Source organism: Perca fluviatilis, chromosome 9 (assembly GCF_010015445.1).
Source record: "Perca fluviatilis chromosome 9, GENO_Pfluv_1.0, whole genome shotgun sequence".
NCBI lineage: Eukaryota > Metazoa > Chordata > Actinopteri > Perciformes > Percidae > Perca > Perca fluviatilis.
Window position 1 is genome coordinate 5,604,547 of NC_053120.1, and position 17,856 is coordinate 5,622,402.

The window sequence follows — 17,856 nt, forward strand, 5'->3', positions numbered from 1 at the left end:
TGAGCTGGAGTTTAGGTAGCAGCGGGGTCAACCTGAAACTCTGAAGTCTCCTAACTCCGTTTCCTTCCTTCCTTCCTTTTCCTTCAGTCACTTATTGTTTGTTTTTTTCTTCTTCACATTCACAAACATTTAAAACTTCCTTGTGCAAATCAAGCAGTCTTTAGAAAGAATGCCCTCCGAAATTGTTCTTGTAAAAATATATATAACTCCAAGGTGGCTGACGTGTGTGTGGCAGCAAGTGTTTTAATTTCTATCGTTATCGGGGTCTGGTGTTGGGGTTGCTTTGTATGTCAACCGATCCCTAGCCCCCCCCCTCCCTCCCTCCCTCCTCGCTTCCTTCCTTCCCTTCCCCGAGATGGGGGCTGGGTACGTTGTCTCTGTGGGGTTGTGGCCGGGTGGTTGGGGGTGCGGTTCATCTGCGTCCGGAGGGCATCTGTGTGTAGACGGGGTACGCCAGGCGCACGTTGAGCGAGTCGTTGTGCTGCACCAGGGAGGTCTGGTGGTAGTGGAGCACCAGGTCCTTCAGGCTGCTGTACAGGTTGTAGGGCTCGGCGAAGCCGAAGCCGCGCGGCGTGCTGTAGATGACGCAGTGCTTCACCTCGCCTTCGACACTGGGGGAGGGGGACACAAGAAGACAGGTTCGGTTAGGCCGGCTCGTCAGGAACGTGGATGTTAAAAGCTGACCTTCGGCATCCAGTCAGACAAAAAACGCTGTTTAAATGTTTTCTGTCCACATTTTTAGATTATTTCCTCAAACTTTTTGTTCTATAATTCTTACAAAGAAACTGCTATGGCCTTAAAAGGGTTCCTGAAAAAGATTGTCATTTAGTAATAATCACATGGAATATGGAGACACGTCTAGTATTGGGTCTTTAATTCACTGAACGGTAAAGCAGCTGTTATCTGTAAAATAGTCATTTGATTCGAGGGGATAAATGCTACCTGCTAACCAAGGCTAACGGTAACGCTAATGGCGCTTGCGCGCTCCAAATGTGCGACTGGTTTTCGCCCTGAAAGATCACCAAAGTCTCGTCCGATGTGTACTCACATTACGGAGCAGGCGTAGCAGCCCTTTTTGCTGCTCTCTCGGATGAGAAACGCTCCGTCCGGCTTCCCGATGAGCAGCTCCTCCGCCTGCGTCCGGTTCAGGTCCCCGACGAACCAGCTCTTCTCGTCGTAGTGGGGCAAGTTCTCGTCCTCCTCGGTCACAAAGTAGCCTCTGCACCCGCACAGTCACACAACGAGAGAGGCACATGGTGAACACGGAGGACGGGATTAAGAAACAAACAGTTGCACTGTGCGCACTGATGCACGGTGGCAGGGTATTGGCAGAGGACAGGGTTAGGAAAAACTCTAAAAAAGTAGAGACTCACTCGTCCGTGTTCTCGTTCTTGATTCCCAGCCAGTCGTTGATTCGTTTCTGACGAACTCCTTTGTGATTAAGCCAGCTAAAGAGAGAGAAAGAAAGAAAGAAAGAAAGAAAGAAAGAAAGAAAGAAAGAAAGAGAACCGTAACTACTACAGTACTAGAAATCAGTTTAAAAGGCTACAACGGGCGCCCAGATAGCTCAGTTGGTAGAGCGGGCGCCCATATATAGAGGTGTACTCCTCGACACAGCAGGCCCGGGTTCGACTCCGACCTACGGCCCTTTACTGCATGTCATTCCCCCCCTCTCTCTCCCCTTTAATGTCTTCATCTGTCCTATCACATTAAAAGGCCTAAAATGCCCAAAAAATAATCTTAAAAAATAAATAAAAGGCTACAACGCTGTTTACGATGCAGTGAACAGAAATCGAATGAAGTGACAAACAGCACGTCTGACAGCATCAAAACCCAGCTCATGTGAGATGCGGTGTTTCCAGGACCGCGGTTCTAGGGCTGTGCTCAATTGAAGAAATTCTTAGTCGACTAACTCTCATTCAATTGTATCGACTAACCGATTAGTTGATTTAATCGACAGATCTGTAAATCTGAGTTTCTCCGCAAAGAGTCATGCAAAAAGCACCGCTTTAATTCTTGTGTTTACCAGAGATGTGCTCGTACGGTTCTTGGAAATAAGTCATTCAGCATGAAAAAAGCATCAGACATGACTAATGGACTAAAGAAATCTAAGTTGACTAAGACCAAAATGACCGACTAGTCGACTAATCAACTGAGAGGGAGCAGCCCTGCGCGGTTCATCGATACATTTCACACTCCTGTTTAATAAAGTGAGCAACATGGCGCTCCATGGCCCGCCGGACTAATAATTAATGAGGTCTTCTGTACTTACACTAGATATTGGTCCCTGATCTTGCGGAGCTGTATGAGGTCGGGCTTCAGGCTGTTCATCTTTTTGTCCGTCTCCCGGTTGTCCATGGCTTGCGTCTTCAGGTCCTGCTCCAGCCGCACCTTGCTGTCGTGGATCTCGCCGAGCCGGGACTTGAGCTTCTCGTAGTTCATCATGATCCTCTCGATCTCCTTGTCGTTGCCCTCGCGGCGGAAGCGCTCGATGTAGTCCTTGCTGTAGCGCTCCTGCGTGTGGCACTGCTCCTCGAAGATCTTGATGGTCTCGTTGAAAGCTTCGATGGCCGTCCGCTTCATCTGGATCTCCTGGGGGAGGAGAGAAGAGGTGGTGGGTGAGCGGACGGGACAGAAAACGCAATCCATTTTTTTTTTCTCCTTAAAACCCTAAAAACACCTAGCCACGAGAGACCGTCCTGATCTGGCGAGCTCCAGTTTTCCACTCGCAGATCAGTCTGGCATCTTGAGATAGAGAAAATTTGGAGCCGTTCGCCAAACGACCGACCAATCAGCGTTGAGTTTTGAGGCGGGTTTAGGTGTGATGCAACGAGAAGAGTCTATCACCAACATAGGTGGTGATAGACGGATGGGTTTATCCAATCAGCCAGCTAGTATTTTCAGACAGCGGTAGCCCTAATTCTGTTAGCTTTTTTCTCTTGGCTCCTTCTTTTGGAATATGGACCGGGAACCTGAAATGGGGCCTTTTATTCCTAAATTCTCGTTACACAAACGGCAAATATCCTTTACAGACATGTTGCTTGCTTGCTGAGCTAACGAGCTATGCTTTGCCTGCAGCAGCAGGGGTAGCCTGGCTTGTGGTTGTATTTGCATACGCTTTGTTCACCAACATAGGTGGTGATAGACAGATGGTTTATCCAATCAGCTAACCAGTATTTTCGCCCCTTCCCAAAAGTTCTCCAACGACAAGTTCCCAGATGGATAAGCCGAGCAAATGCGAAGCGATCCATCTGGCGCAGTCAGGTTAAAAAACTCCAGTCACTATACAGAAGTATAGGTGTACCTGCGAGGTCTTGGTGTATTCTTCGTACAGTCTGTCGTACTCTTTGCTCTTCTCCTGGTACTGATTGTGGTATTCCTGCAGCTTCTTCCCCACGGCATCAATATTATCCTCCTTTACCAGCTGGTCCTGAGGGATTGAGGACAAGAAATGAAAAAGCATTAGAGAGCGGGCGGCGCACAGACAGCCAAAAGGGAAAAGGCGGCATGCATAAGTGTTGGATGTGAAAGAATGAAGAGCTTTTTGTAATTAGGGACAGAGGAAAAAAAGTGCATGTGCGCGTTTGCTCCCTTCACCTCCCGATTCTGCTTAGCGAGAGTGACTCCTGAACAGGCTCGTTAATTAACCACCCACAATGCCCCGGGTGCACGGCAAAGGTGTGCACGCTTGGAGACACTGCACCGCTCTGAGTAATGACTCGCCTGGCAAAACGAGTGCAGCGGGGGAGGAAGGGAATAAATGCAACAACGGCCCTTTGACACCGCGGATGTGTGCAATTATTTAGGGAGCGTGGCATGGGTGGGGGTGGGGAGTGGGGGGGGGGAGGCCGGCAAACGGGGGAATATTTCAGCGAGCAGAGATCTTGCTGCCGCTGCAGTTTGGAGTGGAAACACCCAGCAAGTTAGTGGTGGGTCTACACAGGACGCTGGTTGGAAATGGGTTTCAAATGTAGTAGAAACTGATAGAAAGATCAGAGAGAGGGAGTTCTGTCCCCAAGATCAAGAAAAGACAAAACTACTAAAAGATGAATTCGTATTTTTTGCAAAGTCGTATTTTCGTACCATCGGTTATGACCACATTGGTATAACCGGAGACCTGAAAATATATGGCGACACTAGAGGACACAGCCTTACAAATGACTCCAATATGAGCTACCAAACAGGTCTCAAACAAATATGGTTTAAACCACAGAAAACCACCTGAACTGTCTTTAAAGTCGTCCACTGTATTGTAAAACTGCTTGTGCACATATCTACAGTTGACGGTCAAAACGAATGTGAACACCTACACATTACACCTATGTGATGGTTGAACATGTCATTTAAAACCCACGGGCATTATTCTGCCTCCACTCTCCTGGTTTCAGGCTTTCCACGAGACGGTGGACCTGCTGCAGGGATTTCAAGCTCACATCACATGTTTTTCTACAACAAAGCCGAGTGTTGAAACGCTTCACCTTAGCTGAGATCAAAATAAGACCTAGGTTGTTTAGACTTGGGACTTTCTTTTAAAAAGGAGGAGCTATGCAGTTTTAGCCATTTCTTCACCGTTTTCTTGCTTTTTGCTGGCAGGTTTCTCTATAGAGCTCCCCCTATAGCTTCAGAATAGATATTTGGCAGCTCCTATGTTTACTCCTGTCTGAGTCCTCGCTGGGTCAGTCTGCCGTTTCCTCTTTCTCTGTTCCTCCGACAATGCTTTCCTAGCTTTCTGCTTCTTTTTAGCCGGCTCAGCCACGACGATAGTGTGAAAAACTCCATCGCTACCTTGTTAGCCGGTTCCTGAATGGGTGTCTGTGTGCAGTGCCGTGAAGCAATTCGTTACATGGCGAGACCTGATATCACGCCATATTTCCGGCGGCTCACCTGCCGAAAGTTGCGAGGGTGGTTTTTCCGCTCACAGGCGCTAGGGGGAAGCGAGACGACCCCCATTCAACCCGAAAAAAGTCATATAACCATTCCAAAGACTCCGAAGCTGTTCAGTTTAAGTAAATTAAGCTAAAAAAAAAAAAAAAAGTCCTAACAGACAGCGTGTATCTTGTTGGATGGATGGATGTGCAGGTGTGAATACTGAGTATGCAGACCTGCTGGAAGCGGGAGATGGGGTACATGAGCTTGACGTCCAGCTTGGTGTTGTACTGAGCCAGGGACTCGTGTCTGTAGTGGCTGATGAGCTCCACCACCGAGCTGAACGTCAGGGGGTCGGAGAAGCCGTACTTTCCGTCCCGATGGTAGATCTTTATCAGCTTGTTGTTACCCCCCTTCCTGAACACGGAAACAAGAAAAAGAGGAGACCGGGTTAGTACATATCACCATAGTCAAACACTTTTTTAGGGGGGGAAATGCATCCCCGAACAGATTATTCTCCTTAATATTCACACTTCAGCAGCTTCTCGTTCGGGCTTAGCTCCCCCTCAAGCATTTTACTTCCACGGAAGTGGGCAATTTGCTCCAATTTACCAGGATGCTGCGTAGGCAAAAATGCTTCTCAACACATGATTTCCCTCAATCTGTAGTTAACTAGAGGGATGGCTTCATAAAAAGTGGAGCAGAAGTAGTAATCACCCACTCCTTCCAGCCTCCATTAACCCCCCCCCTGGTGGTTTTAAACCCACTCCATTCGTGACTTGGATATCAACAAGCGACTTTGAGTCCATGAAAAGCGCTATATAAATTCAATTTATTATTATTATTAAGACTTTACCTCAGTGTGAGCGTGTAGTCGCCCTGCATCTTGGTGGAAGCGTCCCGAACCAGGAAGGTCCCATCAGGCATGTCTCTGAGCTTGTCGTTCACCTCCTCCCTGAAGACAAAAAAATTTAAGTAAGAGTTTGAGTCGGTTGAGTAATTTGTGTACAGATGGTTTTTATTTGAAAAATCTGCCTTCAATTATCAGTGGCAGGCGATGAGGACTTTCCCCGCAGCCACACACCTCAAAGTAAACAGTCCATCAATTAAATGATGTAGGGAGTGACTAGCTGGACAGACCGATCCCAGCCAACAGCGTCTCTGCTCGAGATGAGTGTGTGTGTGTGTGTGTGTGTGTGTGTGTGTGTGTGTGTGTGTGTGTGTGTGTGTGTTAAAGGTGGCAGACTGGCTGTCTGCATTGTAGGTAGGTGTGGTTACCCTCTGAGTATGTGTGGATTGTGTCTGAGAGCTAACCTGCACTTAGTAAGGTAAGGGAGTCACAACAGCCTAAACAGTTGGGACTGTTTTTTTTTTTTTACAGATTTACACAAAAAAAAAAAAAATACTACAGATTTCATGGAAAGGTTTTCTGTTCCTAACCATCAAGAAGTCGTTTCGTTTCCCGCTGCGGATGTTCTGAAACTGAACTCCAAGGTAATCTTATCTTTATTAAAAGTATTTAGTGAATGAATCACGAGTGCATACAATAGAACACAGACAGACACACATGCGTGCAGAGATGACCCTTTGTGACCCTAACCCTAACAGCAGAAAAGCATAGAATTTAAACTCATCAACTCACAACGTTGTTTAGTTTTAAATTTGTTATTTTTTTTTCTTCAGTTTCTGACCACTGCTATAAAATCAAAACCCAAAACAAATGTCAGGGCAGTTTTGTCCTTACTACAGATAGAAACCATGTCAAAGGGTATTTGCACCCCCATGTCGCGGCAATTGCTACTTTAAAACAAAGATTAATATCCTAAAAATAGTTTTAGTGCTTTAAAAAGGTCCAGTGGGTGGGAATTTCTCCCATCTAGAGTTGAGATCATATATCACAATCAACTCTCTCGCGCCACGCAGTTCAGAGTACGTATTCCAGCTACGGTAGCCTTCACGCTTCAAAAAGACAATCTCCTTTTTCTTTTTCTGGGTGAAGAAGACTCCTGTTCCTGAAATATGGATTTTGAATACGTGTGGTCCTCCATGTTTTCCTTCTTCAAACTTGCCGGGGCCTGGAAGCTACGATACCCGTTAGCAGCCTTAGCAGCAGCTGTGAGTTTATCATGTGACAGCGAAAATGTGAAAGGTGGAGCAGTATGTCCTGTATGTCCCTTACAGGCTAACGTATTTCAAGATGGAGCATGAATATGGAGCTTCTACCCCAGTTCATGTGAATGCAAATGTTAAATTTCAAGCCAAATGAAATAATTGGAATTGATGGCGGTGGTAAACATTCATGAAAAAGTATAAGTTTGTGAATGGGCAACACAGATTTTGATAATGACGAACTAAACACGTTACACACTGGACCTTTAAGGGACCAGATTTCCATTCAATTTGTACTCATACACCAACTTTACATACTTTTTCACACAATAAGTATCTTATGTAGAACACAAATGATACAAGAGACGTTTGAGGAAAATGCCAGCAGCATCGATACAATTTGAGAGTGAAAGGTCCCTCTCATCTTAAGACCCAGCATGTGCGTGGAGTGCGTTGTTACCTGGATATGTCCCCCCAGTACCACTCGGCCTCTTGCAGTGAGCCCCCTGCTCCTCCGTCCTTGGTGCCATTGCTGCTGCCCCCTCCCACCCCGACCGACGAGGGCGGCTGCGGCTTCGCTGGTTTCGGAGGAAGAGCTGGAGGAGAAAACGAGACGACACGTTATCATTGTAGCCTGACCTGTTTTTGTGTGTGTGTGTGTGTGTGTGCTACAGCTCTGCGGCAAAAGTTCAGCCATCCACCCATGACTGCAGATGGAGAGCAAGCGAAGCATTGTTACACAAAGTTAAAACTCTCCGCAAATTTCATCACTTGGGATTCTTGCTTCGTTCGACCATATATATGCACACAAATGACACCATAAAGGCTAGAGACTCTCGTCTCTCCCCCCCCCCGTCGTCCCCAGGTATGCATACATACTTCATGTGCAAATAGTAACACAGGAGCAATTTATAGCTCCACACAAATGCAGCAGCCGTGCAGCTGGTGACCGTGTTGTTATTAATTACACAGGCAAACAGTAGCATGGCAAATAGAGCCCATACATCATTCCCAGTAATTATTCTCTCTGTCATGCAACACACACATACTTAGGAGCCTTAATGCAGGGTAAAAGTTAGCGGCTGCCTTTAAAAAGACATTTCAGGTCCTGAGGAGGGAGAGGGAAGTTTGTTACAACTGCCAACGCTCTTGTTTTCATAAAGTTTCTCCCGTCTTTTAACTCATCCTCCCACTGAGCTGCTGCAGGGGAGGACAGAGGGAATCTTCTGTAGCTCTCGTCACAGCAGACAGAAACTTGACTTGTTACCTTTTGGATTGCACTCTGCATCATATATCTAGGAGTGATGCCAAGACGTTTTAAAAACCGCACACTTAAAAAGATTTGCGTTATTTCAAATAAAAAGCAAGTGTAATCCGCAATCCACAAAACCAGACGTGCACGTTGATTGCCCAGAGCCAAAGGACGGTATAGACTTTGTAATTAGGCCTGCACGATTCGGGGAAAAATATGAACCACGATTTGATTTTTTTTAAGCTTAGAATTGATATCACGATTCTCTGCCACGATTTTTTTTCCTCACGAAGTGTAACGTTTATTGCGCACAAGAACTGTGACAAATCAAATTGGCAGTACCAAACAGATATTCTTTTGGCACCTATAGCACATTGCGCATCACCAACAAGCCTGTAAACATAGAGGCTTCAATGAATAAAGAAAATAAAGTAAATACTGCACAGTAGGCTACCAAAAATAGTGACATATAACACACTGAACTAAATATGGCCCTGATACAGGCTCTATCTGAACTCCTTGAACATGGCTTTACATAATTTAAACAAGTCAATCAACATGCTGCAGCTACAGTCTCTAGAGAAATGGGAGTTTGTCAATTGCCAATTTAAGTACAGTATCAAAAACTCTAACCACTTGCCTTTCATGTCTTCAGCTGTCCTATCAAAATAAAGGCCGAAAAAGTTCTTGTACAGTTGCTTGTGTTTAGACATCGTTAAATATTTAAAAAGTTGAGGTTCTTTTGTTAATAAAAAAATAAAAAATAAAAAATATCAGAACCAAAACTAGAGGCACTATAACACAAAATCTCAAACCATACATAGTCCGTCAACTTTGGACTGATGGCAGCTTTAAACCTTTTGGTTTTATGAATGTGGGGAGACCCTTTGTTAACATTAAATAACAGCCTCTGCCTTTAAGTTTGGAAAATAATAACAAAACCTGAGTTAAAGTTCAATCCAGCCTGAGTGAATGCCAACAGCCTAACAAACAGAAGCTCTTGTGTTTGTTGCCATGATGTGTGCCAAACAGAGCTAGCATGAATATGACCCACAATACCAAAACACACACATATATATCTCTATATTGGAGCAGACCAACGTTTCAGAAGTCTCCAGGCACATCTGGATACAGTTTAAGGAACAGCAGTGCAATTACTGGAGCGTTTCGACATCATAAATCAGTTCACACACACACGCATGCACGCACACGCACGCCTGATGTGGACAGCGCCCTTTAAAAAGAGGGAAAGTCCGCTGATGAATGTACCCTGAAATGCCACCGGAGGAGCGTTTTCCTTCAGCCGGAGCGTCCCGGAACATTCTGGCCTCACCAATTACCGGAGGACACGCACACGTGGATGACAGAAAAACCGACAGGGGAATTCCCACAATGCACAGGGAGAGCTGAATATAAGGCTGGGGAAATGACACCCAACATGATCTCTGTGTGTATGTGCAGTAACATGGTCATTACTTCACTCATGAATACATACGGTTGGATTGGGGGTCTCTTTGTTTGCATTCTACTGCTGTAAATCTAATCAGTAACTAAAGTAGTAATTAAAGCCGTTTTAACTGTTTGGCCACTTGGGGCAGCAGAGCAAGCTCAAACACTGACATGTAATACAAACTTGATATGCTCGAGTTATGAGTAGTTTAGGGCTGCAACTACTAAATATTTGTAATTGTTGATTAATCTGTCGAATATTTTCTCTATAAAATCTCAAAAAAAAAAAATAAAACTGAAGAATTACGGTCTTAGCTTTCGTCCATGATGACGTCCCCAACTGTCTTTGTTTTGTCCCCAACTCAGAGATATTCAGTTTACTGTCACAGAGGAGTGAAGAAACTAGAACAATATTCACATTTAACAAGCTGACATCAGAGAAGTTTGACTTTTGGTCATAAGAAAAATACTTAAACCAATTATCAAAATATTTACCGGTTGATTTATTAGGCGTCAACTAATCGATTAATCTTTGCAGCTCTTAAGTCATGACAAGTTGTAGTTATGGCCAAAATGTTACCTTCTTAACCAACCTTAACACATATTTAAATCTACTTCAAACTCTGGTTTGGACATTAATGTAAAGCATGTATAATTCTTTTGTATGACATGTCAAATAAAAAAAACTCTACTGTCCCCTTTCCTTCCCCCATTCCCTTTTCCCCCCTCTCCCCCACCCTCCCTCACCCACACACACTTTACACACACACACACGCACACACACACACACACACACACACACACACACACACACACACACACACACACACACACACACACACACACACACACACACACACACACACACACACACACACACACACACACACACACACACACACACACACACACACACACACACACACACACACACACACACACACACACACACACACACACACACACACACACACACACACACCTTGAACTTGCTGAAGTTGTTAGAGCAAAATTTCAACTTTCTATTTAAAAAAAGTTTTTAATTAAATGTTGTATAAAAATCAGCAAATCCACAAAACTAAGAACCGGAAACAAGTGAACATGTGGTCATACTACCTAATAAATGACTAAAAGTGATGAATTGATCTGAAGTTTAAATTGTCATCATAAAAATAATGATTATGTCTCGTTTCAGCACTACTATGAAAAACAACAACAGGACAATAAACAGGAGCAACAGTCCCTCCGACACACTGCTCCATACTTTTCAACATCTGTCCTGCATAAAACAAGTCAAACTCGCTCATGACAACCGTCCTACCAAAGAGGACAGAATGTGAAAATGCCGTAAAATATGAAAGCTATTTGTTTTACACAAATGCATTGTTTTAAAATCAGTAAAAAAAAAAAAACAACAAATCGGCCAGAACTACTGCATCAAATTCTGAGTGAGCGCAAGGGGGACGGTGAACAAAGGCAACCATCAGCGCAGCCTCCCTCCCCCTCAACAGACAAAGGAGCAGCACTCAGCCACACACACACCTCAACACACACACACACACACACACACACACACACACACACACACACACAACACACACACTTAATCTGCTCCTCAATCTGTTCCATTTCCACAACTTTACATCTGGACAAAGTAAGGAGTTGCAGGTGGTGGTGTGTGTGTGTGTGTGTGTGTGTGTGTGTGTGTGTGTGTGTGTGTGTGTGTGTGTGTGTGTGTGTGTGTACAGTACGGGGGTGTGTTTTTGAGCATCATGGCTGTGGAAGCACACACACGCAACTCTCACACATGGTGATGCTTAACAGCGTACGACTTTAGTTTATCCCAATCAGAGTCCAGATTGCTGCAACGGTAGACGTACTTTTGTCTATAAAATATACGTCTAGGTCTAATGCAACATCTTTGTCCGACTAAAAATCAAAAAAAAATAATAATATTAAAATGCCAACATATAAAAACAGAGAAAAGCAGAAAATCCTCTCATTTGAGAGGCTGGAACCAGAGTTCGGCATTTTTTGCTTGGTAAGTAACTTTCTGGGGATCAACTGCACTAGTTCCCCAAATTGTAATGTACAAAAGCAAACTATCAACAGGGGAAAGAATAAAGAGAACTGCACACACACACTCACACTCACTCAGAAAGCTTTAGGTTGTGTGCTGAAAGAAGAATCAAAGAAGAGGGGGTTGCAACAAAATTAAAGCGATGAAAAATAGAAAGGAAAAAAAAAAAGGTGTTAAACTAGTAAATAAATGCACAGATTGGAACAGGAAAAGTGAAGTCTGAGAAAGCAACCAACGACAAACAAAGGCAGCAACAAAAGAGACCAAAATGCAAATACACAAAAGACCAAATCCTTCTCTTACCGTCCTCTACCATCGTACTCTCCGTTAGCTGCATGCTGTCACTCGTCTCTCAGCTGTTTCCCTCCTCCCGCCTACTCACTCTCTCTCCCTCCCTCTGTCTGTTGATCTGTGTCTCTCCTCCTCTACCTCCTCCTCCGCCTCCGCCTCTTGCTCAGTCAGACTGAAGAAAAGAGCGAGCGAGGCTGAACCTAAAAGACAGGCGACGCGCGAACTAATCCCCGCACAGAGGCCCGCCCCCTTGGCCAATCAGAAGGCAGCAATGGGGGCGTGCCTCACGAGAGAAAGAAAGAAAGGAAGGAAGGGAGGTGGAGTTATCCGGTGGTATATCAATTCCTTCTGGGACACCACACACACACTCCGAGACAAGCGCGCAGCAGCGAGCGCTAAATCAACAGGTCGTCTCCTATTGAACACAGCGAGACTGGCAGCTGAATGGGTGTTTAAGAGACTCACTTATTCACTTATTCATAGTTTATTTCAGGCAATAAATATACAATGTAATCCGACAAACAGTTAGGTCTGCTAATATATTCAATAATTATGTGTTATTGTTAGAAAAATGCTCATCGAAGTCCAAGATGATACCTTCTATTGTTTTGTCCAACCAACAGTCAACATCTAAAAGGATAATTCATTTAAAATGATATAAAACTGAGAAAAACAGACAATCCACCCAGCTGACAAGCTGCAAAACAAACAATATTTGGTATTTTTGCCTTTAAAAACCCTTTTGCTACAAAAATATGAATACACAGCCAAACACATTTGACCAACTGCCAGTCCACCAATGTAAATATCACTTATTAGGGCTATGTTTTTGATCTAAAATTGAAAAATACTTCCAAAGTTTTCCCATAAGAATGTCACAATTTGACTCAACATATTGCAATAAAAGTCTGCTTTTACATTGTACCTTCATACAGACCTTCAGAGGTTTCTTTTATGATCATCGCAATCCGATCTTAAGGAAAACCTTGGAAATATTTGAGGCAATAACCTCTTTTTGGCTTTATAAAAACTAAATGTGAAGGAGCCATGAATGGATGCATCATGTCAACTAGATCCATCTCCATCATGGCAACTCACGGAGCAAACTCTATCCGCGGATAAAAAGGCTTGTGCTGATACGTTTGAAAGCTCCGGAAGAAGCTCAAGTAAGTGGACCTTGAGTTGGGACTCTTTTGTCGAAACAACTATTTCGAAGATCAAGACTGAATTCTGATTCCGATGTTGAGTTTTGTTCCCAATTATGATCCTGATAGAAAGGCTCTCCTCATGTCAAACCGACCCTGCAGATGATGATTACGCTCTGGATGTAAACAGGCTTTGACATCTCCACTGTGCATGTCACTGATATCAACAGCAGCAGCTCTACACTGCTGCTTTCGCATAAATTAGCCCGTTTATGAAATAAAGTAATAGTAGAGCTGTGCAATTAATCAAAATGTTAATTGCAATTACGATTTCGGCTCCTAACTGTCACAAAAACAGATTAATCGGAAAAAAGGACAGTAAAAAATGTATTTATTATTGGTTTAACTGTTCCACTGTTTAAGTTAAATAATTGCAAATCTTTTCAAAAAGACAATGAGTAATTATGTTAAATAATTGTGATTTCAATAGGCCAAAAATATATAAATATAAAACACACACAGAGAACGGTTGCATAATATGGAACACATTCATATATTATGAATAAGCGTTTTTCGGGAAGGTGCAGTGGCAAATCAAGTGAACGTGAGGAAGAAAGCCACACACACACACACACACACACACACACACACACACACACACACACACACACACACACACACACACACACACAAACACACACCCACACAACCACACACACACACACACACACACACACACACACAACCACACACACACACACACACACACACACACACACACACACACACACACACACACACACACACACACACACACACACACACACACACACACACACACACACACAGCTGGTTGATGGATCACAATATTAACATTTTTCCAATATATATCCCAATGACGCACATTTGGGCAAATTGCATTTACAGATGATATTGACATTGATGTTCGGTGCAGTGACAAAATGACTTACAACTCATTTGTTTTTGCTCTAAATTATTAAATTTGGAAAACAGAATTTTGAAAATATAATATGATCACGTCATCGTTGAACATGACAATGGACCCTAACCCTATTACTCGCTTAAGAAAAGGCAGCTCTGCTGCTTTTATTGTTGTCAAAGTGACATAACTGTTGCATAACAAGGTGGTCTAAAGTGCAGACAGCTTTGTCAAATCTGCCCTACATTATCACAGTTTCACAAAATCAAATGCAAACATGATGTAAACGGTTACAGAACTGCATCAGTGCAAACTTAAAGCCTGTGCAAGTTGATTTTCATGCTGGGTAGGTGTGAATAGACACTACCTGGATGTTAGGAGAACTGGGGAAGTAATGTGCAGTATTATGGGATATGCTGTAAATGAGGCAAGAAATGCAAAGAAGGTTAAGACAAAACTCAGTGTGCACCCCACATTCACATTCATACACACACTTGCAAGTGGAAAGGTAGGCTTCGCCCTCCCCCAGGGGTGGCAGTGGCACCGCACCTGTGCTAATGACCCCACACACACACCTAAATGTCACTCGCGTTTCAATTCCAGTGTAATAAATACTATAATGAATGACTGTAAGACACTTGTCTTCTCCCGACGTTTCTTCACTTCTCTCCTCAACCCTTCAATCATCCCTCCTTCCACTTTTCTGCCTCTCCGTCACCCTTTTTGCCTCTTTCTCCCGCCTCTTCCAATTCCATGACAGTTATGTCAAGACAAAGACACTCAGCATACATTGGAGGCACAGACGAGCTGAGTCGGCTATACAAATAGGATGACAGGATGAGCTCATTCACACACACCTTCTCAGCCATGACTGTGTGTGTGTGTGTGTGTGTGTGTGTGTGTGTGTGTGTGTGTGTGTATATATATATATATATATATATATATATATATATATATATATATATATATATAAGCAGTAAGCATTAATGAATGGCTCCAGGTGCTATATAAACCAGGTCCAGCGGCACTTAAGTATGTGAATCACCAGTAAAGAGCCAGTGTGCTGCATTCACATCCCCGATGCATTGAGTTGAGGAGCACTGCCCATTCACTCTACTGTAGCTCCAACACAATGACTGTCAAATGGACACAGAGAAAGAATCAACTCCTCTCTTGTTCAGCCAAAAGGAAACAAACGGAGGAGTTCAATTTAAATGAGCAAAAGCAGGCTGGAGATATTGCATCAGCCCACTTCACTTGGACTTCAATATGTACCTCAAATTAGAACTGAACTGACTAGAAAATGTAACACATTTTTTTTCATCCTACTTGCTGGTACAGACTTCAGAATATTCATCTATTCATCCTGAATACAGTTTGAATGACTATGTTTGAATTTGATAAAGCATCTTAACCTGAGGCTTTTTTTTTTGTTGTTGCTGCATTATCTCTCCGAAATGCCGAAGATATGACATAATGCTGCACTTTGCGGCGGCTGCAGAATATGCATTACATGTCAATAGATAAATGCGGAAAGAGAAAGGAGGGGAAAAGGGGACAGAGCTACCGGGCAAACTGTATTCAACAGCGCCTCCTGGAAACAACACAACGTCCCACATCTGCGCCAGGATCCATTCAACGCACCGAGGGGGAAAAAGGGGCGAAAAAAGCGCTGGGAGTCAAATGACACTGGCACAATTGCCGAGGAAGGAAGGAATGAATGAATGAAAGACTGAATGAAACGTATTCAAATCTGGATGACAGTTTGCTAGATAGAGGCACAAAGTCGTATAAATGCGCGTCGGCGAACGGTTTCATGCTTATCAAATGTTCGGGACCTTTTATTCCCGGTTTCGTCCATGTTCCTGACACCCCTCTGTTCTCCGTGTCCCATCCCCCCCTTTCCCGTTGTTGGCACAACATTTCGGGATGATTTTTAGACTTTAAATGTAAAAACAGTGAAACTGCGCAGGTAGTTGCACCAATGTGTTTCTGCTTTCAAGGAGCAAATTAGGCTACAAAAAAGAACTGCGTTGGTGTTTATTGCATTTTAGTGCAAAACGATTTGGGCTGCGATGCCTGTCACCTTTGCTATTTATTTATCATATCACATTATATGCAGATATGCAGGAGGATGATTTCGGCTGCATCTAAACACATACTATATGGGACTATTGTCTCCAAATGGGTCTGTGAGTGCAGGTTTGGAGAGCTGCAGCTAACGTTACTGTGTCCCAGCAGAAATAAGCACGAACATGTACAAAATGAGCATTTCTGCTAAAAACTGATGCACCGGAGATAAAGAAACTGTACATTATGTTTAAAGCGTTGTCATTGGTGCCGATAGCTGTCATTACAGCCGAATGTAAAGATAATATCTTTTTTATTAAAAGCTCAAGTTACCAGCTTCACAGTAACGTTATAGCAAAAGCAGAATAGTGATAGGTTGATGTCGAAACTAGCTATAGCAGTAACTCTAATGATGCACTGCCAAAAATTAACAAAAAAAATGTCCCCTTAAATTGAGCAAACTGTGAAATCCCTCGAGAAAAAAAAACACGACCCAAATGTCGGTAAGCCAGCCGGGGAGGGGGGGGTTACGAGCAGCAGCAGGATGTAACATTACGCTTTAAAAACTTTCCACCAATTCGAACAGAAACCAAACCAAACACTACACCTCTTCTCCAGCTGGCTCGAGCCCAACTACCCTGTTCGAATATTAGCGTCCCAGGCCTTCCTACCTGGCGGTTGGTCCATCTCCAGATAAAATATCAGCTCCGTGGAGTAGGGCATCATCACGTCCCTCCAGTCCTCTTCCTCGCCGGCTTTTTCCGTTGTCCAGACTGTATTATACATTGCTTCCGTGTGGCTTAACCTGACAATCTTTCTCCACAAAAAGGGGGGGGAAAAAGCTTATAAAAAGCGAACGGGTGTCAAAAAACTAACCGACGTTAATGCTAATCTATCTACTTGACACTTCTATCTGAATTCCTGCTTCAGACTGGAATAAATAGACGAACTGTGTACAGCAAGCACCGGGCTGCGACTGCTCTCTCCGACATAATAATAAAGTTAATAACTTAGGGCTCTTCATTGGATGCCCTCTATATGTGTACATGTATATAAAAGCGTTCTTAAACGATGGGAAAGTAGATGCCAGCTCTACATTTCAGTCCCCTTCCTTCTCCTCCGCTGGTGCCGCCGGGTTTCTAGCTTCATTTTAAGAAGAACTCTGACAAGAGGAGGCTGGCAAAGGCTGACAACGGCTGGGACAAACCACTGCACCGAGGCTTACAGGGGTGTAGCATTTAACTTCACCGGTGACACAATTAAAATAAATACAAATATATCCTTGGCGTAAAAGATATTAACCTACAATCAGTTACAACTTATTTAACATAAGGAGGAAAATTATTACACTCACCCATTCTGCCTGTATTATTTTAATGCTACATCCCCCCCCCCTTCTGGTTAGCCCCTTTCTTTCCCAGTCCCGCCTCTGATCGAGCCTCTGTGCGCAAGCTCAGAAGCTGAATTTGAAAGCCAATAGGGAAATAACTTCAGCCTCTGAAGAGCAGCTTACAAATTCGGTGGTTTTCCAGTCAGATCCTTACCTTCCTACTGACTGACTATGTCGCTACAAACTATTGGTTCTCACTACTGCTGCTGCAGCCACTTTGGGATATGACATAACAGGCATCCATGAATAAGTAGCTACCAAACA

At 43.7% G+C, this 17,856-nt stretch overlaps 1 protein-coding gene across 4 annotated transcripts in view; it reads right to left on the reverse strand.

Moving 5' to 3' along the window:
• Positions 1–363: 363 nt before the first annotated feature.
• The window catches only part of pik3r3b (phosphoinositide-3-kinase, regulatory subunit 3b (gamma)), a 276,193-nt gene continuing 258,700 nt past the window's right edge, over positions 364–17,856 (reverse strand). For 2 of the 4 annotated variants that reach the window (XM_039810638.1, XM_039810639.1), the window contains exons 8-15: positions 7,436–7,571; positions 5,723–5,821; positions 5,103–5,283; positions 3,305–3,430; positions 2,273–2,592; positions 1,374–1,448; positions 1,049–1,219; positions 364–611 (exon numbers count right to left, since the gene is read on the reverse strand). In XM_039810638.1, the coding sequence (XP_039666572.1) occupies positions 413–611; positions 1,049–1,219; positions 1,374–1,448; positions 2,273–2,592; positions 3,305–3,430; positions 5,103–5,283; positions 5,723–5,821; positions 7,436–7,571 (1,307 nt within the window). In that variant the 3' untranslated portion in view covers positions 364–412. Of the gene's footprint in view, positions 612–1,048; positions 1,220–1,373; positions 1,449–2,272; positions 2,593–3,304; positions 3,431–5,102; positions 5,284–5,722; positions 5,822–7,435; positions 7,572–12,059; positions 12,176–16,873; positions 17,359–17,856 lie in introns of those variants that run through there. The other 2 variants (XM_039810640.1, XM_039810641.1) reach the window with 2 other exon arrangements.